At 39.6% G+C, this 25,420-nt stretch overlaps 1 protein-coding gene across 1 annotated transcript in view; it reads left to right on the top strand.

Moving 5' to 3' along the window:
- The window catches only part of CNTNAP5 (contactin associated protein family member 5), a 266,317-nt gene that overhangs the window by 60,368 nt on the left and 180,529 nt on the right, over nucleotides 1-25,420 (top strand). The window contains exons 2-3 of the mRNA XM_058809950.1: nucleotides 8,438-8,548; nucleotides 15,858-16,051. Coding sequence (XP_058665933.1) covers nucleotides 8,438-8,548; nucleotides 15,858-16,051 — 305 coding nt within the window. The remainder of the gene's footprint in view (nucleotides 1-8,437; nucleotides 8,549-15,857; nucleotides 16,052-25,420) is intronic.

Here is a 25,420-nt window from a genome sequence, read left to right as displayed (position 1 = left end):
GAAGCGTTCAAGAAATGCCTGGACATGGCGCAGCTCTGGCTTAGTTCATGAGATGTTCAGTCAAAAGTTTGACTCAATGCTCTTGGAGGTCTTTTTCAACCTTAATGATTCTGTGATTCTGTTCTGTGATGCTAAGTAGACAGAACTATGTTTCTGCCTCATTTTGCTGATCATTAAGTGGTAGAAGATATAATGGCTCTACTTAAATAATTGATACAATTATTTTTCTAAATTTTACTAGAAAATGGATATTTTTTTATTAGTGGTGTTAATTATCTGAAATGGTCATTTTCTCCCATCTGCAAATAAAACACTTGTGTTTCCCAAACTGGTTTTCATGTTCTAGTCATGATAAACCATGTGCTGCTTCTTTTGTGCAGAAGTTTTTCTTATTTCTCTTCTGCTCATTTGTTTTGGTTTTTCATCAATAAACCTTATTCTTAGTGAAACAGGTATTTACATCCCATTTAAAAAATTGTATTTGCAAAACTTAGAAAAACTGCTTCACCAGTGAATTCTTGAACAATTTTAACACTGAGTAACATCAGCAGAAAATCTGCTGTACTCCCTCTGCATTTTAATTTTCTGTAGGTGACTGTCTACAGAACTCAGCCCAGCTCTGATCTTTCTTGTGTTTTTCTTCTAATAACGATTACAGCAGCCTTGCTGATGGGTGCACATACATTACCATTTTTTTCCTGCACATTCAGTGTTGTTTTAATTGTATTGTGGTATCTTAAAGCATATACTATTCTGGTTTTAAAATCCATGGCCTAATGGGTGGTACCCTGAACTCCTTCAGTGATGGCCTCTGGTGAACAGAGCATGCTTGTAGCAGAGTCTGATGCTTTTGAACGGCATCAAGTTTCTCTTTTTGTGAGTGTTGCTAAAACTTTTGAAATGTTAAAAGACAGTCTTGATCTTTGGTATAAAGAAACTTTCAAACTTTGTTTGAAATGCATGAGTAATAAGTCTCATCCAGGCCAAGGTAAAAAGAGTGCTTGTGATAATGTGATGCTGTGTGGCCAGAGAAAAGAGAAAAGGGCCTCCATGTTCATAGATTTTATTTTGTTTATAATGTAGCAAAAACTGCCCTGTGCTGACAAAGTCACTTGCCTGTGTTTTCCTGTACAGCAAGGTAATCTCAGGATACATTCCCCTACCATGGTGTGAGGGGATTCATACTGTCTCTTCTCTAAAGTGTGTTGAATGTCAAAAGGGCAGACTTCAGGTGTAAAATTCGCTTCATCTGTTGTGCCAGCTTTCTAGGTTTCTGCTCTCAGGTCAAAGATCAAAGCGCTCTTACATTAACAGGATATCAGAAATGTGGAAAGGAGAGGCAAATGAGCACAAGAAGCATTTTATTCTGAGGAGAAAGTAGTAAGAATTTCTGGCAACTGCTGCTACACCTGCTGAGAGTAAATCAGAGCTTTGGACAATAACATGCTTTTGCAGGTTGCTCATAGAAATATAAATGTTGGGAGGCTGAGTCAGCAAATCCTTTTGTTGTAGTCCTTTTTTGTTTTCCATATAGAGCAGTTTCAGTAATTTTTGAGTGTCAAAAACTGGTTTCTATGATGGATTTGCTGTTCATTGACAACAGCTTATTCCTGACAACGAGCCTGTGATGTAATGAAAAGCATGTGGTATAAGATAAAGTGATTGTACCTTCATTTTTTAGCTGCAGACATGACTCACCTAAATGACATGGACTATGACAGAGCTGAAATTGGAGAGCACTTCTTCCTTTCACTTCAGATCATTCTTCTTTAACTATATTTTGTTAGTAATTGGCTTAGTCTGATGTTCTTTCACCCTCTCAAAACAAGAATTGCTTCTGCAAATTAGTTTACTGGAACTTCACTGATGGCTATTTGAAATTCATAGTTTGAGTCCTGTCGCTCTGTTCCTCAAATGCAATTCTACTTCATTATTATGAGTAGAAGTTACATGGCAGACATGCTTGTTTCAGTAAAAAAATAAGACCCAGTATTGAATCAGTTTTATGAGAGCCCCATAGTCATTCAAAATTAGACTTGACCACTTTTTGTGAGACAAGGTTATTCGTGCACACTGTATCATAAAAGATACTCTATAAATGCACTGATTGAGTAATACTTTTATGTCTTTACAGGCATATGAAGGAACACTTATGTAATTTACAGTTGCTTAGGAAAAGCTCATGATTAGCTTAACTATTGGCATTTATTTGCAGTATAGCACGAAAAGAAAAAGGAACATTGTGTTGTTAAGTACTTTCTCTAGTGTCTTATATCTTGAAAAATATGTCATGCATTTCAGCTAACAGATGGAGTTCACAGCTGTGCATGTATGTGTAGCCAGTCTCTAAAAAAAAAAAAGAAAAAAGAAGGAATTTCTTTTTACAGAAAAACAGAAAAACAGGTTGTTTGGGGTTTATTTTATTTTTCTCGTCAAGTTTTCAAGCATCATTTACTAAAGTCGTTAAATTGGTAGTAGAACCTAGTTGTAGGTGGTAGTTCCTGTGAGAGGCTTTTTGTAGGGACTGTTGATACAGAAATAATCTCCCAATCTCTTCCAAATCTGTAGCCATACTCCATCTTACGGCACTTCCTGTGTTTTTTGTGTATGTAATTTTTTTTTACCCCTCGTAAAGGACAGAATCTCGTCCTCCCATGCACATACATCTCATTGGACTGTAACAGTAAAGGTTAATTTCCACAGTAAGTCCAAGCATGTATTTTTTGCCTTTTCAAAGGAGAATTGTACCTACAGAAGGCAGGAGAAAAACAGATGAAGTGAAAGGCATCAGTGGTCACTCCTGAGGACTGTTAAGAGGCATGGTACAAAACTCATGGTTTATATCTTTAAAACGAAGTATGCCATTAAGTGGGTAATGCTAACAGGAATTTTATCTAGCCTATAAATACCAGTGAATCTTTTCAACTTCAAATCCCAGTACAGAGACAATTTACAATTGCAATCAAAATGATGCACACAATTTAACTTCAGTACCATCTGTAACTCTGCTGGTATTTTAATAATGAATAAAATTATATCTTGGCAACAAAAGTCTCACTGAAATAGTATACCTTTAATTTCCAAGTGAGACCTCTTAAGATTAATCTACAAGGCCTCTGGTTTACCCTGAAATCTCCTTCATGTGTATTAAAAATTGGACATATTTATATTTAAATAGCTAACAGTATGCTAAAGGCCTGTGATTCTGTGGAGCTTTTGTTAAACTCCTTTGAAATTTGGGGATTGTGGTTCAAGCAGGAGTTTGCACAGCTGGCCACAAGCACTCCTGCCCTCACTGCACCTCTTGCATCTGCTTCAGCAGAGATGTATGAGCAGGGTCTACTGCAGGAGATGTTTGGTGATGTGCCAGACCCTGTGTTCTTGAAGTAGAGCACCTACAGGAAGCACCTTCCCTTAAAATGCTTTTATTACCATGTGATAGAGCAGGAGGCATGACAGTTACTCTCTTCTGAATTTGTCTTTTTGCCTCCATCATGGCACCTAGCCACACCATTCTCTGGGCTGTAATTCTCTCCTTTTTCATCTTCAATTTCTGTATTTTGCAGAGAGAAGGCAATTTTTGCTCTGTCAATAGTTTGCATGCTCTGTCCTGTCCTCCACTCTTCCCTCAGTTGCATTATTAGGCGACACCCGTACCATGTTCCTACTCTGAGTGCTGCTTTCATGGTATTTATAATTATTTTGGGATGCTTATGGTTGCTAATAGAGTAGCTGCAGCATAGATCTGAGTCTTACTGTGGCTTGTCAGACACTTTGCATTGATGGTGATATGAGATTGTTGGTCTAAGTACCAGTATAAGTAATTACTTATTATAATGATAGGAGGTCTTGACAAAAAATGTATTACTACATTAAAAAAAATGAAAAACTTTGCAGTAAAGGATTTTCTGCATGTTTGTCCTGGTGAAGGTACAGCAGTACCAAAAGCAGTTAGGGGCTGATGTTTGGAAAATCTCTGGAGCCCAGGGACTGGAGATATTTGACTAATGGTGTCCTCTTTATCCAAACTTTTGTTCAGGAAATGTTAGTGACCTTTCTGGATGGCCCTCACAAGTGGAAATCAATGTGTTTTGTCCCACTGGCTCTTCAGGTGAACCAGGGAAACCAGAGCAGGACAAGTTTGTTAACACATCTCAATTTGGGCATGCAATGAGCACCTGCTCTAAGAAGCAGTAGTGTGACCATGATGGGTTCCTGGGCTTTGTGATTTTCTAAATGTCTTCAGTGCCCAGTGATCAGAAGTTTTCTATATTTGTACCAGTTGCTGCTGATGAAGGCTATCTCAGGCTTGAAGAAGGTTATAAACTGGATCATGCCAAGCCTACCAACACCAGTGTTAAGTGTGTCCTGGAAGAACTAGTAAAGTTAGTCTCAATCTCTGAGTTCTGTGCCAACTCTGTTTTGATAATATGTTTACTGTATTTGAGAAACCTGCTGTTCTTCAGGAACATTTGAAATACTGTCTCTCTTGGCCTTGGATACATATTTTTCAGTTATTTTTTTCATATATGTCACAGATGTTGAAGGCCTTCACAACATACAAAGTTTGATTAGGTATTTAGGCCAAAGGCCTTCTCTGAAATTCCAGTTTATGTACTATTAGCTAAAGTTGGTATTATCTGACATGTTTCAAAGAAGCCTAAGAGTTTGTATCTAAATGTCACTTGAATGATTTTGAACTTTGAACTGATAACATTTATGTTTGTGGGATTGTTCAAAGCATTCTGTAAAAAAATTAAAATACATGGGCAAAGAGGGAGAAGATATTTCCTTGTTTTTATTTGGAGGGTAATTAAAGCTACAAGAAAAGAGTCAAAACTAATAAATAAAACAACTTCATAGAATGAAAAAAAAGATAATAGATTTATTTCTCTTTTTTTTTTTTTGTTAATTTTACAATTTTTTCTAAAAATCATTAGTGAATAAAACCTAGAAAATTCAGGTTGATATATGTAACTCTTTTTCTTAATTCCAGAAGCAAGACTGCTTATGAAAGTTCTAGTAACACTCATAACACTGGAAATGCTGTCAGTAACTGTTTGTTTTTCAGAAGCTGGCATGTTCAAGGTCAGCACCATTTTCTGAAATGCAAATCAACATCTGTATTGTTGTGTGGTTTGCATAAAACAGTTGGCTTATAGGTACAATTAGACCCTCTTTTTCATGATTTCTTTGCTAATTATCTTGTCAAGAAAAACATAGGAGAGAACAACTGGCTAGTAAATGCACTTTTGTGAGTGTCCAGATGTTTTAAATGGTTCTGTAGTGTAGAATTATTCATTATTAAAACCAGTGTTTTTAATAGGTGTATAATGCAGTTAACTCCAAGAAGCAAAGTTTCTGTTCTGACAGGCAAACTTCCAAAGCAAATGGATTAATAGGTCAGGAACTACAGGTAAGGAGTTGTAAATGTGAGAACACCTGAAATAATGTTTTTTTCCTGCCACATCAAGGTGGGGTTATGAAGCCTCATGAAATGCGTGTTGGCATTGTATGGTGGCAATCAGGATACACTGGTTTTGCTTTTGGTTTTATCATGGGTCTTCTCTGATCTTGCATAAGCATAAAATTTTTCATCTTGCTCTTGTCTGTATTCATCACAAAAAGAAACATGGTAACAACATTTTTTCTTGGAGAGTTTTTTAATCTTGAGAGGTGTCTTTGGTGGTTGGTTTGTTTGCTTTTCAGTATTGCCTTCTCATGGAACTGGGGCCAGTGGAATGACCCTCGCTGTACATGCACATCCCACCTTTTTGAACTCTGTACCCTATTTCAGCTGAGTTTTACAACGAAATATCAGTCTCATATGTGTGCATGTTGGCATCTCTGACAAGAGATGTATCAGTGCTGTTCTGCAAATGATCTGGATTGTTGTGCATGTACAAGTTGACTGATGCACCTCTCCAAGCACTCTGCTGTACTCTGGAATTTCATTTGGCATGTAGAAACTGTGCCACAGAAAGTCTGCATGTAGAGCTTTCGATTCAGTGCAAAGTTAGTTTTGACTGACTGAAGGGCAGAAGAGTGACCTTGTGTCAGAGTATCCATTCAAAAACAATCTTCACTTGGAGGAAATTCCTGCATGTACTCTGAGTCAATCAATCGTTATTCTCCTATCTGTTGAAAGTTGGGCTGTATTAGTCCTGCTGCTCTCAGAACTATCATCAATTTTTTAATGCTGTCCTAAATCCTGAAGCCTTAAATTTACATGTTTTTATACTTAGGTATTATTCAGGGAAGATTTCCTAGCTGTATTTCAGCTGTTTGTTTTTACTTTTTTTTTTCCCATTTATTTATTAGAACAAAGCACAATAAGGATCCCAGAATTTAGTGTGGAAATGAAATTGCAGTTCTGTAGCAGCAGACGTACAGATGAACGTGCATTGGGACAGAAGCAGAGGATATGGAAATTTAGACAAAGTATCTCCTAGTTACAGGAGCTAATTGTCACCTCTCAGCCTGGTGCCTCTGGAGGTCCCAGGGAAAACCTTAAATGTGTTGCTCTGAAATGGTTTCCTCTTGCTGTGATGCTGCAAGATACTTGGTGTCCCATAGGCACCCAGTCCTACCTTTGGGGAGCAGTGGTGGACAGCTGGATCACAGGCTGATTGATGTGCTGGGTTCTGTCGTGGCCCAGGAGCAACCACAGGGAGCTGATGAGAGCCAGCCATCTACACAGTGTTTAAAGTGAAATCTCTGTGTTCAGTTATTTCCAGCCTCATGTTTTAAGTGTTGCTGAATAGTCCTGTAGATCTGTCCACCAGGATTTTAGACTTTCTTTTGAGAGGTTCTCAACCCCTCTGCTGGTTTTATAGAATGCAGAATTTTGGGTGAATTCAGTGCCCTCATGAACTCACCATTTCCGATCTTTGTTTAAATCTCTGTTCAGGTCATGAGTGACAGTGAATTTAAGACCCTCAATTTACAGGTGTTTTGTTTGGGATTTTTAAAGTCTGAATAGAAGAGTTATGGCCTGATCTCATGGTGTACCAGGAGACCTCAAGCCCTCCACTCTTTGAGATTCGAAGGGTGTAAATCATAGGGAATCTGCTCAGGAACATGATACTTGTTTTGTTAGCTAATCATCGTTGTGGCTACAACATCAGTGCAGCCCTGCCCCTCATTTATCTATCTTGCAGATCTTGCTAGGCCTTTTTGCTCTTGGGAATCAAAGAGATAGAAGGGGTTTTGGATAGAAGTTTGGTTTTTGAGATCCATCATTCAATGCACTGATATAAATTATATTGATTGCATTGAATTTTCCTTCATATAGAGCTGGATTTTGATTGCAAAAGTATCTGGGTTGTTCTAGAGAGTCTGTGTAGAAAGGGATGAGAAATATTTTAATGTAATCTGTCTCAGTATGGAAAAGGTATTACTCAGGTTTAGAATAATCTAAAATATCAAGCAAGTTTTGCTTTTATTGTCTTTTGTAGCCCTTCCTTCTCCCCCTCCTCCCAGTCCTTGTAAGCTGCATATTTACTCTCTGAGTGCAAGAACACTGGGGTGGCCTGAGATCCTGGTGACCTGCAGGCCTTTTCCAGTAATTAGGTCCATGTTTGCTCCATGGGAGATTCAATTAAAAATGAGAGGGGTTTTATTATTATTATTCCCTACTGAAACCCCGCATTATGTTCTTGAGTATTTATGTGACAGCATTGTAATGAGAAAATTTACTTTATTTAATTCTGTCCCTGTTCAAACATTATGGGCTCAAAAATTCCATTTGAGTATTAGCACAGCCCATCTGTCCTCAGAAGCAGTTGTGAAAGAAAGAGGGGAGAAACATAGCGGCTGCTCACGTGGGTGAACAAAACTAATTTGGCCCTGCAGGTTTGTGTGAACTTGAGGAAAACATGATGGAGGTATTCAGGTTTTGAGATTTTAGTGCAGCCTGAGACACCTGTGAAGCATGGACACACTTTTACATGTTGCAAAAGCCCCCGTGGCATGTTCCTGTGTGTCACTTCCACACAGAAATATGAAGTTGTAATTGCTACATTACATACCTGTTCTGTGGAAAAACTGTACTGAACACAGAACACCTGGGATGTTATCTCAGGGCTGCCAGGGCATTACTGCACTCTTCCAGTGGCTTTTGCAACAAGAGTCAATGGCCTCTTTAACTGCAGGGTAGACAATCAAATCTCATTCACTGGAAGGACAACATTTTCCAGTTTTTGGAGCCTTCGATGTCTTAACAGCAGCTCCCATGTGGTTGCTGTCCCACCAGACTGGGACATTCTAGAGGGTTAATTTCAGTTCTCACATGTGAATTCAAGCACAAGTGTGCTGCTGTGTGTCCACTCTCTGTTTACTAAGTAGAAAAAACACTACCTGGAGATAGCACATGTTGGTGTATGTGTTGCTCATATGATGACCTCTGTATGTTTTGTTTTTTTGTTTTACTTTTCAGATAATTGTGATGATGCATTGGTATCTCCCTTACCTTCAGCTGCCCTTACCAGTTCCTCTGAGCTCTTCAGTACTCACAGTCCCAGCTTTGCAAAACTCAACAGACGAGATGGTAAGGTTGAAATATGAAATGCCTAAACTATTTGTTTCAATCACTTTTACAAAGAATATCTTTCTATGCTGCTTTTATGCAGTGTGTTAATTTATGCTCCTGAGAGTGTGCTGTGTAGGAGCTATTTTCTCCTTTATTATAGAAAGCTTCTATTAATTGTGAAGATCTCCACTTCCATTGTAGAGATATCATCCAGGAAGTTGAGACAGTCTTTTTGCTTTGGATGAGTTCCCATATTTTAATTTAAAGGTTGCTAGGTTTGAGACCCTATTCTAAAATGTGTTACAGACAATAGCAACTAGGTATGAAATTCCAGTGGAATTCAATGATTACACAACCCTGCAGAAATAGTGAATGTGAAAAACAACTTTTCAGACATTTGCCATCATGAATGTTTGAGGTCCAGGTAATGAGTTCACACACCAGGTGGAAGTGTGAATATGAAGCATAGTACCAGAAAGGAGAAGTTGGCAGTATTTAGGGCATCATTTGACATCCTGTTGTAAATTCAGGTTGTCAGCTTTCATCTTGCTTCCAAGGTAGAGCCTCTAAAAGTGGAAAGCCCTGTATTATCATATTACATGTGAATTTCATTTTAGGAAACACTAGAAAATCACTACTACAAAAAGGTTTTAATTGAAAATAAATCAGAATTTTCATTCTTAAGCATCCATGAAGTGTGTTTTAATCAAACACCATTTGATAAATCTATAGAAAGACAATAAAGGGCTCTCTCTTATATGCTTGGCACTAATGATAAGGAGTTGTTTGGCCATTAAAGAAGTGTTAGATGGGAGTTAACAATATCATATTTGAACTCTTGAACCAGAGTTCCTCAACAAGTAAAAGATCGTGTGGTTACTGCTCAACAAAAGAAAGTTGTAAACATTGAGCATGATATTTGAGTTTGCCCTGCCTTTGTCTCCAACTGCTGGCTGAGATGGTGGATAGATATGCTTATGTGATTGTGCAGATGGCTCCAATAGCTAATTTTATGTGTAGAAAAGAGGAAGAGGTTCAAAATCAGTATTGCAAGTCAAACTCTGGCTGTACTCTGTATTAAAGAGATACTAACAATGTTTGAAATTGTGACAGTAGTTTCAATTTAAGGTCAGAAATTGAAACAGGTCTTAGTTAACTATCCCAGAGTACTTTTGTCATGTAGTGAGGGGTAAGATATTGTAGTTTTTTAGCAATCCAGTATCACACTGGTAAAGTCCAAGCCCTAAGTAAGGGGATTGTTTCAGCAACTTTTGTTTCATGTTTTGAGTGTTTATGTGATAACTGATGAGCTGAGGCCAACAAAGGGACCTAGAAGCTAAACTCTACCTTGTCTGATTCTTTTGCTGCATGGAGTTGTGTAGGAATGTGCAGCTGTAGTGCTGGCAGAGTTCCTATGGGGACTTGCTGTGCCTTAACCCCCAAAAACAATGAAGCCCCTGAACACAGCTGCTCACTCCAGCATGGCCTTACCTCGGCCACAGTCCTTTCAGAGGTAAACCTGCTCCTGCCTTCCCCATGGCTGCAGTCCCTGCATTGTGGTGTGCTTTGACATACTCCAGCAGAGCCTCGTGCTCACCCATGGTGCTTCAGGGAGTACCTCCTGCAGTGTGCCCTTACCCTTGGCCCACAGGCCCTTCAGAGGTGCCAGCTGTGGCACAGCTGTGGCCACAGGCACAGGCACTTTGAGATGTTACTGCTCCGGCATGGGCTTCTTCCCAGCCACAGCCACCTGGGCTGTCCTCTTGCCACAGGGACTCATCCACAGGTCATACCCCTTTGGCTTGAGTTCACACTGGAGTTCCAGCCTGCCCAGTGCACAGAAGCAGCAGGGATGCCCTGGCCACTTGCCAGCCCAGGAGCATGGGCACTGCTGTCATCAAAATGTTCCCAGACCCAGCAGTCAGTGGATAAGCAGTACAGCAAGCAGCAAAAACAAAAAGTAGCTACTAATGAGCAATAGACTCTAATAAGCAGTAAGGGAAGCAAGCCCCCTGGCAAACACAGAAGCTGCTGATTAATAGCTAACCAGCAATAGCAGCTGTAAATGCAATCTACTACATTCCAATCAAATCTGCAATTATCTCAAACACTCTGAGGCCCATGTTGGGCACATGTCCTGGACAAACCCCAGCAACTCAGCCCTGCACAGCCCCTCACTGCCCCTGCTGGGATGGGGCAGGGAATCACAAGAGTGAAAATGAAGCCATCACTCTGAACATCCCTTTTCCTCCTCCTGCATCCCCCAGCTGTAAGATGATGCTGTATGGAATGGGATATCCCTGTGGTCAGTTGGGGTCAGCTGTCCTGGCTGTGTCCACTCCCAAATTTTGCTTACCCTATCCTCCTCACTAGTGGGGGGGTGTGAGGAGCAAAAAAAGGCCTTGGCCTGTGTGTTAAGCGATTCTCAGCAATAGCAGACACATTTCTGTATTGTCAACACAATACAGAATATTACAGCACAATTTGCTCCGTACCAGCTACTGTGAAGAGAACTAAGTCTACTTAGTGCCTGAGCTTGGGTTGGAGGATCAAGCAGTGTTTAGATGGTGGCTGTAGAAACTTTCTTGGACTGATACTTGAATGCAAATAGGAGATATCTCTACAGGAAATAGTATTTCTTAACAAGGACTGGTCTGTGGCTTTCTGAATATTTTGATGAGTTGGCTTAGCTTTGCTTCTAATTGGTAAGACAGTGCTGCAAGGAACAGAGCCTCTGGGTAGAAAGCCAGATTAATATATTTGTTAATGTGAACATGAATGCAACAAGTGGAGATGAATTTATAAAGTAGAACCCCGTCCTTTATTGACAGAAAGTTCTAATTCATCAAGTTTATTCAGTAATAGATAACATAAGTAAAAGGCTGTTGTTTTAAAAAAAAGGCCTGCAGTAGTGGAATGTGCCATTTAGAAAAACAAACACACAAAGTACCCATGAGTAAAGCTTTGTGTGAACAGCTGAAAGTGCTTAATTAAAATGCTGATAAATCTGTACTGGTAATGCTAAAGAGCTAGTATAAGTCTGATAAATAAGATTCTGAGGTATGAAATATATTATTTTCCCACAAGAGGGATTTATCAGCTATTTTGAATACAGTAAATAAATAATGAAAAATAATAAGAAAATTGCTACAGTATGACTGTATCACCTAAGATTTTTCAGTTCTTATTAGCTCTCAGCCTGAGTAGTCAGTATATGCAATTATGTATGAGAAAATAAAGCATATATAGTGTCAAAAAGAATTTATTTTATGGCCAGGAAGTGTTTGATCTGGGCATTAAAGTAAAATTCTGCAGCAGGGAAGCACTTCTTTGCAGTGGGAAGTCCAGGAGTTTTTAGTAATATATACTGTATATAAAGCCATTTGAGCTGATTGTAAGGCAGGTAGGGTGGAAATAATAATTCCCTTTGCTTTCTAATAATCAACTACAAATAAGTATGGGCATCCTGAGCAGCCCGGGGGAACATCAAAAAGCATTGAATGTGTAACACTGAGCTTAAATGCAGTTTTTGAAACAACTATGGCACAGTCTGAAAAAGAAACAAAAGTATTTGATCATATTTCTTGGAGTCATATGGGTTTCCAACTGAGAAACCATCAGATCCTTGCTCTCCACATATTTCTAACATTATGATTTGTTGCCATGGAGAATATGAACAATATATCAGGTTCCTGTGGTATTGTTTCTCTGCTGGGGTATTTTCCCCGTACCATACCATATTGAATACCTCTTTTGAAATGATCCCCAGAAGATGTGAAATGTGTGAGCTGTGAGGAATGATGGTGTAGCACAATGGGCAGAATCCTGTCGATGCCACTGGGAACCTGGTGGGTAGAGAGGGGAAATATTGAGCATCCTGTCTCTCTTGTTTTCATGTGACAGCCAATGTGATGTCTTAACACACCCAAATCACATGTGCAGATCTGATGGGCATAATCAAAGCCAAATTTTTGTCTGGCTTGTGTTTATGGCACAATTAAAAAAAAATTATATAGTCCTCTTCAATATGTTTGTGCCCAATTGCAGGAAAAAGACTTTGGGTTATGCTTGAATCTGTTCAGAGGACTTGATGTCCTGTAAGTTGTGTCTTCAGCAGCCTGTGTTGTTGTCCATTAGTCTTCTTGTCCTTTGTCTTGGGCCTCTGTTGGCAAACAGTCCACAGGGCAAGCATCAAAGTGGGTAGAGGAGCAAAGGGCTCTAAATAGTTGCTCTGCTTTGGTTGTGCTTTTTTGGTACTTACTAAAAAAAGTACAGGATGGGTTGTTGACACACTATCAGGAATGATGTGCATAAAAGAAATGTGCAGACACAGACTGTGCTGGAAAAAATGCCAGTATCCCTTGTGCCACCTGCTCTGTATGATGGAGTAAATGTGGAGGAAGAAGAACTTTTATTGATTTTTGTCACTCACAGCAGTATTTGGTGAGGATTTGGGATAACCACAGAAGCAAGCAGAAGCTACATGTTTGCTTTATTAGCAGAATTGAGAGAGGCCCAGTGGGAAAAGCTTCAGTTCTGCCCTTAGTCATGCAGCCAATGCAGCTTTGCTGTTGCTGGGATATTAGCTGCCATTCTTACCAGCATTAGAATTACTGTCCACCTGTGGAAATGGTAATGGTGGAGGGTTTGGGAGAGGGGAAACACAGTGGGCTTGTTTCTCCACAGGAAAAAAATGTACGAAGCAGCTGCTGTTCTGTGAAGGCATGGTCTGTAACTGATCTTTCTTGGAAGATCAGCTTTGGAGAGGTGATGCTATGAGCAGGTGGCAGTGCTGTGTCTGCAGTGCTTGCATCTAAAGAATGACATTCCCAGCAGATAAATGTGCCTGTCATGTAAAGAGAGATGCAGTTCAGAGATACCATGCAATCTATGATTTTAGGGCTCAAGCTCAGCACAGATCCCCCAAATTTCTGTTCAGTGTGTATCATTTGTTTGAATTTGAAATTAGAAGCCTGTGGTGTTGTGCTCAAGCTGGAAAACAGCAGTGCACAGTAAAGCCAAACACTTTTGTTGAAAGCATATCACATTCCTGCCACTTCTAGCAGCAGAAGGGAGAAAGCATAAAGTAGATATTTAGTTAGGATGTTTGACATACTGCTGGGAAGCATCTGTGCTAACAGGCTTGGCTTAAGAATTTTTGTATAAACTAGAACATAGAAAGCAAAGTTTTTGTGTTTTTAATGGAAAACTCACCAAATATTTTTGTTATATGCTATTTTCTTTCATCTAGTTGTAATTTTCTATGTTGAATGAAGGAAAGATGAAAATGCCAACTTTCTTTTAATATGTGTTGAAAACATTTAGAACAGGCTTTTTTGAGTCATGAATGGAACAACTTTGCCAGAACTTCTGAAGGAGATTTTTATATCAGTTCCTGGAATAAAACTGATTGGGGAGGGGGGGGGGGGGAACCAGGCAGCAACTACTGTGTTCAGAGTCTATTTTAGATACTGGATATTACAATCCAAAGGAAGCTTGCCCTTGGTTCCTGTGTGCAATAGTCACAATTGTGTGTAGGAGAAATCTGTAGTTTGTTGTCTTTGAACACAGCTCTGTAGTTTGTACCTTAAAGGTAGACACCATATTTTCTATATGGCACTTAAAAAATCAAAATAAAAATTGGTCGTGTGGGAGTTAAGCTTGTTAGGACTTTTAAGAGGAGGTATTATATAAGCTATATATAGTTATGGAGTTAAAAGAGCTATAAAGTAGTCGAAGGAGAAATCAGTGATGAAATTCCTAGTATTCTCATTAGGTGTTTCATGGTGTACTCATGGGACAGAGTATTCTATTTAAGGTAGGTAAAGTAATCAGTGATGATGAAGACTTCTGTTGTGATTGAAGAGGGTAAATCATGGCACTAAGAAGCAGTACATGTTGGTTTGGTTGCAAACTTTTCCCTGGAGAGTTCTTGTAGAAGAATGGAGGCTGAGTCATCGAGGGGAGCAGGAACAATACGGGTATGGAATAGATATGGTTCTGTTTCAGGAGTTCAGATAAATCCTATATTAATAAATTATAAATAATGACAATTCTAACACCCACTCTTAGACAAAGAGATTTCAGTTGTGAGTTGGAAAGTACAATACCATCCAGGAAAAGAAAATGTTTGTAGAAGTGCTGAGTTATTGAAATTGAGTTCATTGAGAGAAACCACATTTATTAATCTTTCAACTCTATTCACTTCAATAAACTTTTCATAGAACGACTTTGAGACAGAAATGTTCAGTTTTATTCCCAATGTGATTGTATTCACTGTAGTCATACTGGAGTGCTTTTCCATACTTCATTAATAATGACAAAACAAAAAAAGTATTGGGTGGCAGAAGCAGTGGTAGCCTCAAAATTTGCTGTCTTGGCTACTTGCTTGATGGCTTGTGTTCTTCATAGCTGCATTGGTTGCTTATTGGTGAGGCTGAATTGAACACTGGGTGTATGCGGAGAATAAATGTGTGCAAGGAGAAACAAGGTAAAGGAAAATAAACATAGCCTGTAATTTTAGGATGTAAAAGAAAGCAGGAGACCATAAAATAATATATTCCAGTCTGGAATGGTTTTCTTTTAAATCATAATCTTCCATTTATTATAGTGAGCAAAGTGGTAAAATGCAAGCAGTGGTTGCAGTTCTGTTTCATTGTCTTGGTGTTAACACAAGCCTGTTTGTGAATTCCAATTGTGAATTCCTTCCAATGAAGGAATTCAAGGGATAGTGCAAATCTTTACTTTTAAAGGACAAATACGAATTAGAAGCTCATGTAAGAGACAGCCTGCTTTCCAATGTGAAGGAAGTCCTTTTAGTTGTTCAATCAAATAGTTTCTAGCTTTGCAACAAATTATCTGAAATGCATTTATAAGCTGTAATTAAACAATTTTTTCAAATACTTAATAGGGCTCAAATAAAAATAACTAACACTTTGCATTTCTTTCAGAACACAGCAAAAAGGAAAATATCAAAGCAAACTGCAAGTTACAAATTCACATTCCCAGAACTGCGAGGGAATAGATATGATTTTTCAGGGTTTTTTTTTGTGTGCCAACCTCATTGATGTTTGTACAGCTGAAAAATAATACATTTCTTTTAAATGTCTTAGAAATTCAAAATTCCTCATGAGCTTTAGGTTAATGGAGATAACCTGATGGAAGCACACCTCATGTAGTATTTCCTAATACTAAAATATGAAAAAACAGCCGCTTGCTCCAGTAGACTCCTCTGTGATGGCCTGAAATAATTTAACGGTTCTTTAGCAAGCAAAATTTTTTTTTGTGCTGTCATTGTCATCTAAATTCTCCTCATCCAATCTTTCAGGAGCTGGTGGCTGGTCCCCGCTGGAGTCCAACGAGCAGCAGTGGCTGCAGGTGGATCTGGGAGACAGAGTGGAGGTGGTGGCGGTGGCCACGCAGGGCAGGTACGGCAGCTCGGACTGGGTCACCGCCTACGCGCTCATGTTCAGCGACACCGGCCGCAACTGGAGGCAGTACCGACAGGACGACGCCGTCTGGGTAGGTCTGAATGGCAGGGCCTTTGGCCCCAGAGCTCTCTGGTTTATGCTCATTTGGGTATTTGGAGAAGCAGCTCTGGTTTCACATCCGAGGAGTGCTGCAGTGGTGAGAGAGCAGACCTGAGCGACTCCACGGGGTGTTTGATCTAAATGGGTTATGTCACCGATTGTCTGTGTAATACAAGTTTAGGCCCTCAGGAGTACATGGCTTTTCAGACTATGAGGATGATCAGGGCACTTAAAATGACCCTGTGTGCTTTTGTGCCTGGTTGGCTCTGATTCAGGCACACCAGGGTAAATGGGGCTAATCACCTCCGTGCTTCCTCCAGGAAAGATGAAAATTAATTCTGTGCCTTATACGTGTTTGGCCAGAACAAGAGAGATCATGCTGAGGAAGATGGGTGGTAAATTGCTCCTCAGCTGGAGAAGGCTGGAGCTTCAGCATGGGTTGTGGGATGATTTAGGAGACACACTGAAAGTGATCAAGGTTTTTCTAATACTTTAATGCAGACTTGACCATTGCTGCATCACAAGTTCAGTGTGTGGCTGTGCCAGGTGCTGTTGGTAGGAGTGCATGGGGGCAGCAGTGGCACCACAGGTGTGGATAGAAAAGTTTACAAGCCTTCCTTTTGTACAGAAAATGTCAATTGCTAGTGAATGGGTAACTCCCCATAGAATGGGATTCTCCCCATGCTCTGTGGTGTAGTTCTGTGCATCAATAGCCCTGGTAGCATGAAAATATGTGGTGTTAAAAGAAACACATTCTTCACGAAAATAAAGGGGAGTATGTTAAGTGTAGCCAAGTACACTTATGTTTTTGCTTTGGTTAATACTTTGCTTAAACACTGTGTCACAAAAGCAGATTTTGCTTCTAGAACATAATGACTGAGTGATGGGAGGTAGGGTACAGCAGTAAGAGTGGAGAAGAGCTGCCTAATTTTCCCCAAGTGTATGGTAGCAGTGGAGATGCATGTACAGGGAGGTGAACTTCTGTGCATCTAAAATCCATTGTATCATCACTTTGCTTTATCATGGCTTGATTCAGGGAAAGCTAATGAAATCCTTCTTCCCTTAGAAAAGCAGCTTTGGTCCTAAGATGGTCATAAAGTTGTCAAGTGCTTCACCTGTCACTTAAAATATTATACTAGGCTGTCTTTGCTCTGTTACTTACATATATATACATATATATATATATATATATGTATAAGTATTATATGTGCGTGTGTATATATATAGGTATATATTGTATGTATAGAAATTATATATGTATAAATATTTAAAAGCAGTGGAATTTGGACTGAATATAGTGATCATTTAATCTGTCTCTTGACTTCCACCCCAGGGAATCTGAAATACTGAGAAATTTTTACATATTTTGTGTCAGTTAAGTGCTTCTTTGGCTGAAAATATTATGTGGCTTGTTTAAATTTTGTATTAGGACAAATTAATTTTTTATTATATGTCAAACTTTTTAGTCCTTTTCTTTCTGTAAACACTTTTTCTTTTCTAATTTTTTCTTCTCAGAGGGAAACTTGAAAAGACAACAAATAGAATTTACCACAGCAAATTTTAATGCCCTAAGGATTCAATTTATGAGTTTCTTATCTGGCACCTAATATTGCACATGAGAATAAGAACAAGCCTAGCAAACATTTAACAGTGAATTAGGATTTATGAGCAACTTGGGCTCTCGTGTTTTACTAGAGTGATCAGGCACGAAGTTGATTCAGGGCAGAAACTGATACAACTTCCAAAGCCTCATCAGACATGGCTGCTTGTTTTCTGGAGAGATAATTTTTGTACAGGTTTCTAATGGAAACCACCATAGACTACAGAGCATAATTTTCTGTATAATTGAGGAAAAAAAATTGAGATTTTGGGTGTAGAAAAAGAAATAAAGGATTGGGATAATTTTCCCATTACCTTAGTTTCTAGGAGTCACACTGACCAAGTGAGCCAGTAATGTAATTCCAGTCCAGAAGAACCATTTGCTTCATGTTTTTAGAGGGCTTGAAGGGTTTGTTAGGATGCTTCACCAAACTTTCCTGGAGGAAATATCTGATAATGTAAATCCAAAATAGGCTCATTTGACATTTCATTAGATGCTTTAGTCCACCTGAACTGGCAAGTCTCATTAACACTTAGGAGCTTGTGTGCCTACCCATTGAATTAATGAAGATCAAGAATTCCTTCTGTACATTTTTTATTCTAACTAAAGAAAAAGTTGATTTTTTTTTCCTTGGCACTTTTGGATTTTCTTCACTGAATTAAATTAGGTCTAGAGAGCCATTCAGAGCACAAAGAGGAAAGCCAAAGAGGCTTTCAGAAGCATGTACAGAATTATAATTTCAAATTATGCAGTGTTCCTCTTTTATTGGCAGTTATCCTTTCCTTAGGGTTTTTTCTAACTAAGAAGAAACGTAGAAGTGTGCTGTCCAGCTGAATGTTAAAGGTTTTTTCAGACCCTTGGATGAAATGAGGACAAGCACAACATGGTGCTTGTCCTGAACATCTGGCTCTTGAATGGCTGTAAGGGAAGTTCTGCATTGCACACCCATAAGAAAGAGCCCTTGCCCTTGACTTAAGGTAGTGGACCATTTCACAGGGCTGGGAAAGCTGCCCCCCAGGGCAGCCTCCAATGTCACAATCTGTGGTAGTGTGCACTGTACCAATCTGTCACAAGTTGTGGGAGTTCCAGACTTGGGAATCTCTATCTGTACTGGCTTTGGTTCAGTGATGGTTTTTGCTCAGCAGGAATAAAAACACCCCTCAGTTATCAAGACTGTTTCCAGCATAAACCCAAACCAGACCCCCACACCATGGTAAGAAGAAAATTAACAGTTAAGCACAGCATTTTGCGTGGGTGGGATGGGCGGTGAAAGGATGAGGTGGCAAGTTACCAATCCTTAGTTTCTACTCAAGCCAAGTCAGATTTGATCTGCATTTTCTCCCAGGCTATGTGCATGACTCAGAGAGCAAGCCATGGTGTATTCCCAGTTGGTGACTCTGCAGGGCTCTCTTGGAGGAGCGTGCACTGGCCCAGCCTTTGTGCATGACTCAGAGAGAAAGCCGTGATGTATTCCCAGTTGGTGACACTGTAGTGTTCTCTTTCATGCACTGGCCCAGCCTTTCCCCGCTGCATATCACCGGGCCATTGAACACAGGTGGTGGGAACAGCAGGAAGGCAGCAGGGCCTTCAATAATCCCTAAGTAAATCTGTCCAGATGAAACTTTTCTTAATGATCCCAGGAATGTCTGATGGTCCCTGTTGCAAGTGCTCTGATGCTCTGAGGAGCTGTTGTGGGTATAGGTTTGGTCCACCCATATGGCAGAGATGTTCTGCAGTATACTGGAGACCTGGGCACATAAATTCTTTATTGGGCTGCCAGTAAGACAGATGTTTGCACACCAGCATATATGACATATCACCAGTAAAAGTCCCTTTCTCTTTATAGAGATTACAAGGCTTATTATCCTCCTCTCCCAGCTTGCATGCAGCTCCCATCAACTTCCCTGTTAATGAGGACTGCATAGACAGATCGCGGGGAGAATCAGAAAACCTTTTAAGTTTTCACTCAGCCTGTGTTTATGATGTTAGTAAATTCTGCAGCTGGAGTTCAAGACAAGACAGATTAGCCATTTAAAACCAATTTTCCAACCCCATTTGTATTTAAATAATCTTGTTACAAAAGGACTTTCTGGTTCAGAGCAAACTAGACTTATAATTATATTTTCAATATGGATAAATCAGCTATGTGTGGACACACTAGCTATTGATTGGGAGACATAAAACATAAATCTTATTGCTTGTAACAAGTAAATGATTTTTCAGTGTTTTTAAGTGTTGAATAATTCAGCATTTGCTTTACCTGCATACACATCACAGCTTGAGTCAGTCGAAATTGTGTATTTTACTGGGAAAAAAAGTGTGGGTTGTGATATAATGCTATTTCATTTTAGATTGCAATTTTTATGCTATCTATATTGAAAAATACTTTGCAAAGCTGAAAAACACAATTATGCAGGAAGGCACAAAGGAAGGGATGAAACAGGCATAGATGCATGCAACAAAAGGAGAAAAGAGATGTTCTTTATACGGAGTTTTGAAAGGAGAAGGAGAGCTTGTGGAATTGGAGATAAAGGCAGACTCCTCTGACAGTGGCAGAGAAGGCTTTTATATTAGAACAATGAATCTGTGCAGAAAGGCAGTGAAGAGGGAAAATGGCAGAGATGGCACAGAGATAGTTCACACTCCGTGCAGGCCCGTGCACATTGAGCGGGAGTGAGCTGGTTAGCAGTGGCCAGCTGGTATCAGCTGACTTGGTTGGTGCATGTTCTGATAAAGCTGCTGTCCACTGTGCATGGAAGGCACAAAGTGGCTCTGGGTGGGACAGGGGCTGTGAGCCTTTACCCAGATCTGCATCAGAAGATCAGAAGTGCTCCTCTGGTGTTGGCCCCTGACCCCTTGGTCATGCAGGGAATAAAGCAGAGCTCCCCTCCCACAGCAGTGCCCCAGTGGTGTCATGCTTCTCTCAGGTGTGAGGATGCTGTGCAAGGCCTGGAGGGTTGGCAGGAGGCCGAGTGTGCATTAGGAATGTGCAATTTCCAGGGGAGCAGGAAAAGTGTTTTAAAAGAGGTGATAAAGATCCCTTGCATTCCCTTTCACTGGGAAACTTCTTGCTTGCACGTGTGAGCTTCTGCTGAACCAGAGGCTTTTCTAATGAAGTCTAGAGGAGGGTCACCCTTAATTGGCTTATAAATCTACAGGGGTGCTGTAAACTTTCCCATTCCACCCTAGCTGGATAATGACTCTGGAACTGTTTTGGTGAGTTAATTATTGTGAACATAGTTAGAATATTAATCTTCTTGTCAGATTTATAATTGTGCTAATTTGTTCTAAAGCATCTTTTAGCTCCTAGTCCTAACACCCTCCAAGCAAGACCAGAGCAAATTTCCACATGTAGCAATGAGAAGTCCCGCGTTGTTTGCTTGGGTTAGAGGATGAGTTTTTGCATGTCTTGTTATAATGCTTCCTGCTATACTAGTATTAAGATATATTTAAACTCCTTTATGCACAGTAATTATTGCCAGTCCAATAAGTGTTAGGCGGTAAGTACGTATGGATTATTTCCTTTCCCACCTTTGCTCTAAGAAAAGAAAAAGAACAAACAAAAAGCAAATTGCTACTTTCAAGTAGGAATGAAGAAAGTAATTCATTCTTGCTGCAGGGAAGCAAGGTTTTCCAGAAGTTTTCATTGCTATGTTACTACAGATTTTGAAGAGGCAAGCATTATCCCTTTGTTGTAATTAGGACTGTTCAGATTTAAGACTGCCTGATACTGAGATGTGGGATCTCAGCACCTCAGGATGGAGGTGCAGAGAGGCCGAGACCACCCTTGGGGGGCTCGGGAGTCCTGGAATGTTGCCAGAAGTGTCTGGTGGCTGGACTTTGATCCAACACAGGAGACGACACCTGTATGAGGACTGGGAAGGTTTCACTGGGTGAATGGTGAAGGGATAAGTTAGTTAAAGTGTAAAACACAGGGTTTAGGATTTTGGTACAGGGGGGTCTAAAGAAGTAAGATGGAGGAATTGGGGCGTGTCCTGTTCTTCTTCTTCTTCTTCTTGGCCTCCATCTTCTGTGGTGGTGGTGGCACTTTGGGATTGGTTATTACTAAAAGTGCACCGGTTAATAAGGGTAGAAGGTATTGGGGAGAAATGATAAATATTGTACACGTAACTTTGGGTATAAAGATAAGTGACCGCCCCGGGGGCTCGCAGTGTGCCCATGGCTGACTTGCTGTGCAGACCTCTGTCAGGCTGAAAGAAAATCTTTTAGATAAACAATTAATAAACACCAAGACCGAGACAAGATCAGAAGTCTCTCCTCGTCCTTTGAAGCGCCGGGCTCTTCAAGGCCATCCCTGGGCCTTTCCAGGCCACCTAAACAGCACCGAAAACCTTACACTGAGATGCTGTTTGGATGTTACTAATTTGCTTCTAATTCTGGTTTTACACACTGAGCTTACAGCAAAGGTGGCCTCCTGAGTACATTTTCAGGAAATCTGTCTTTCTCGGTATTGCCAGGGCAGTTCTTCTGTTGGAAGGATAATTCAAACTGTCAGTATATCTGTTTTTGTCAAGTGCACTCTGTATGGATTTATGTCTGAATAAAATGGGTATACTTAGATTTCGAATAACCTTTTACTGTTGAGATGCTGGAGCTAGCCTTAAGCTAACTGAGTTTTGTATGAATTCCGTGACCTTACAACGTGCTTTTATTGTTGGTTAACCGTAAAGTGATATTAAGGTGGAGTCTAGGTAATTTCATGCTGATATTAACATCAGCAGTGTCCTCAGGAATTCTCTGTGCATAGTGTTTGGCAGCAATTCACTCTGACCCAGAAAAAATTGCCAAGAAACATGGTTATTGACAGTTTGTGCTGTTGTTACTGACTTTTTAGTCCTACGCCTTTGCAAATTGCCTGAAATGCATCTTTTCTGTAACCATTTCACTCAAGAAGGCTGAGAAATGTTCTCTAATTTCTCAGTCCTACATTGCGGATGTTCTCAATTATCTTGTCTCTGCTACTTTTGTGCTAGTAGCTATAGGGTGTGACTCCATAGGGTGGGAAGAGTGGACTCCATTGGAATGGGAACAGTGGTTGGCATGGCTCTGGTTGGTGATGTCTGGTCCCAAAATATTAGTGTCTTCCTGTAATCTCCAGCAGTTTTGTCTGCCACAGCCAGAAAGCTGTTGTTTCCCTTCCAGGCCTCTATTAAGACAGAAAATCTTGTTTGTGGCATGCTAGGATGGTGAATGTGGAAAATAAGGGAAATTTCCTCCGAGATGATGGAGTTTGGCCAGCAACTCTTGTATATCAATAGACCAAGTTTCATTATTTTTGTTTGCAAATTATGTTCCATGGCATTCGAAGGCTTAAATAGGCAGCTTTAAAAATTCTGAATAAATATGGAACAAATAGTTATGTAATCCATATGCCTACAGAGCTCAGTGAGTTTCTTTGCAGTTTTTTTGGTACATTTTTGGAACAAATGAGTGGCTCTAGCTGTCTGAAAAACCAATTCTTTTGTGGGGAACCAACTTACAAGAGTACTCTTATTGTACTGTTATATACTGTAAAATAAGACAAATTTCCTGTTGCTAAAAGGTGTGTCACTTCACTTCTACTGATTCACTCTTAGATTAGATTAATCCAAATAAATAAACTGGTTTGAGTTGTAGTGTTCAGGTCTTCAGTAGCTGTTACAAGGTTGTACTGATTTTGCTCGGAGCCCTTTCTAAATGTTGGATTAATCCTGTAGTGAGAAGCTCATGAGCAGAGAAATAGAAACCTGTTGCTTGTGGCTAGTGAAAATGGTACATGAGAGAGAGAGATGCAAGCAATGAACAAAGCATTGCAAACCCCTTCAGGACTGGCAGAGGGGTGTGATCTTATGTAGACACCAGATTTAGTGATGAGACACACTTGCAAACTGATTGGAAAGAGGAGAAAGGAGAGGAATGGAGAGGAGAGGAGACAGAGACAGATGGAGAGGTAGAGAGCTACAGTCAGTGACCAGAGCTTCAGTATCTAAGATGGAATAAGGAACAGTTTCATTACATCTGCAGTCAGCAGCAGCAGAAACCAAAGGTCTTTAATTTCTGCTCATCCTCTTCTTTTCTCCTTGGTTAGCAGATTTGTATTCGACCTTGGGCTAATGTACTCAATGTTTCCTGCTGTTAGACACCCATCAGCTGCAGAGGCCCCTGCAAACTGTTCCTGAGGTACCTTCTTAAAAAAGTGTTGTTTTCACAGAAACTTTTTTTCAGCTCTAAGATTGGATCTTTGCATACTAGCAGTGCAGGAATGGGAAGATGGAAAAAACAGATAGGTATAGATGATTTACGGGGAGGACTCTGATTTATTAAAACTTTAATTTCTTAGGCTATTTTGTCATGTGGAAATTCTGCTGCATTGCTTCTTTATGGTCTGGGAGTCTGCTGCTGTCCCTGGGGCCCTTTCCCATCAGGGATCCCCAAGCTGTAAGGATAATGAAATGTTCTTCCTTGCATGAACTCAGGTGCCAATGCTTTTTTTTGCCTTTTTTTTTCTCCTAAACTGTTGTGTAAGCTAAGGTGACCTTGTTATATATTAAAAAAAAAGTGTAGTCACACAATTAGAATTGTCTGATAAGTAATATTTTCTTGCTTTTATGTAAACCAAGAAATTCTGTAGTGACATCATCTTTACAGTGCTGGAAAGATGATCTTTGCAGAATTTCTTCCTCCCACACCCCTAGTCATTTCAGGTAATGTGGATTTATTTTTTTAGGGTGAAGAGGGGACTTTTTATCTTGCATAAAGAACTTTGAAATTATTTGTTTTCATTGTCATTAAGAAATTAGTTTTATGAGATTTATTATTTTTTAACTGCCTATGCCTGTACTGCGATATTCCAAGTGTGGGAACAGTGTTTCTCTAATGATTATTATAGGAAAAATATAAATATTTAATATATTTTATTAGATATTTTCCCTAGTTATAAAACAGAGAACAATTAGTGAAAGTAGTGCTATTTAAAAAAAAATACTCAATTATTATTCTTGTTATGAAGGACCTCCTTTAATATATTGCCTTTCCAGATGCGTAGTGCATATTTTACATCTTTCAGTGACTTCCAAATTTTAGTGCATGAGAACTTTCAAAACACTTATATAATCATTAATCTTGAAGGTTACTATACCAATTGTACTTTTTACTCCAAAAGCTGTTACTCAGCAAATAGGGAAAGATAGAAGTCCTTAGAAGATTCCTTGCAGTACAAATAAGTAAGAACAAAATTTTTCTGTGGAGTGAATGAGCCTGTCCACATTCCTTTGAAATTTAATGTAACTGAATTTTTTTATGTCTTTCTGACACTTTTGGGGAGCTGCCTACACCTGCTTTTCAGGAGTTAGTTAACATTTGTGGGGTTAGTAATCAAACATGAAAATAAACTTCAGCAAACCAAAGTAAAGAGTAAATCCTGACATAGCAGTACTTGAAAGACTTTTACCCTTCAGGGAATAAATATTCTTCTATATTGAGAGTTGAGGGTACAAATGCAGTTCTGGAAAATGATGAGAGGTTCCATATATAGAGACCTTTACAGCTTGAAGGAGAGATGAGATTTGACTCAAATAAAAACTAGTCGACTGTTGTGCTCAGAGAAACTAAATGTAAGCCACATTTTAATTTTAAATATGGAGACTCCCATATGAGTGATAAGAATGGACAAATCTTCTCTGGAGAAGATTCTAGCTGTCTTGAGATGAGGTTTGCTAGACTTTGTGGAGAATTTGTAGGGAAAGATTTTGCCTTGGAATA

Source organism: Ammospiza caudacuta, chromosome 8, assembly GCF_027887145.1.
Source record: "Ammospiza caudacuta isolate bAmmCau1 chromosome 8, bAmmCau1.pri, whole genome shotgun sequence".
Lineage (NCBI taxonomy): Eukaryota > Metazoa > Chordata > Aves > Passeriformes > Passerellidae > Ammospiza > Ammospiza caudacuta.
Note: the sequence above shows the minus strand (reverse complement) of the source record. Positions and strands in the feature narration are given on the sequence as shown.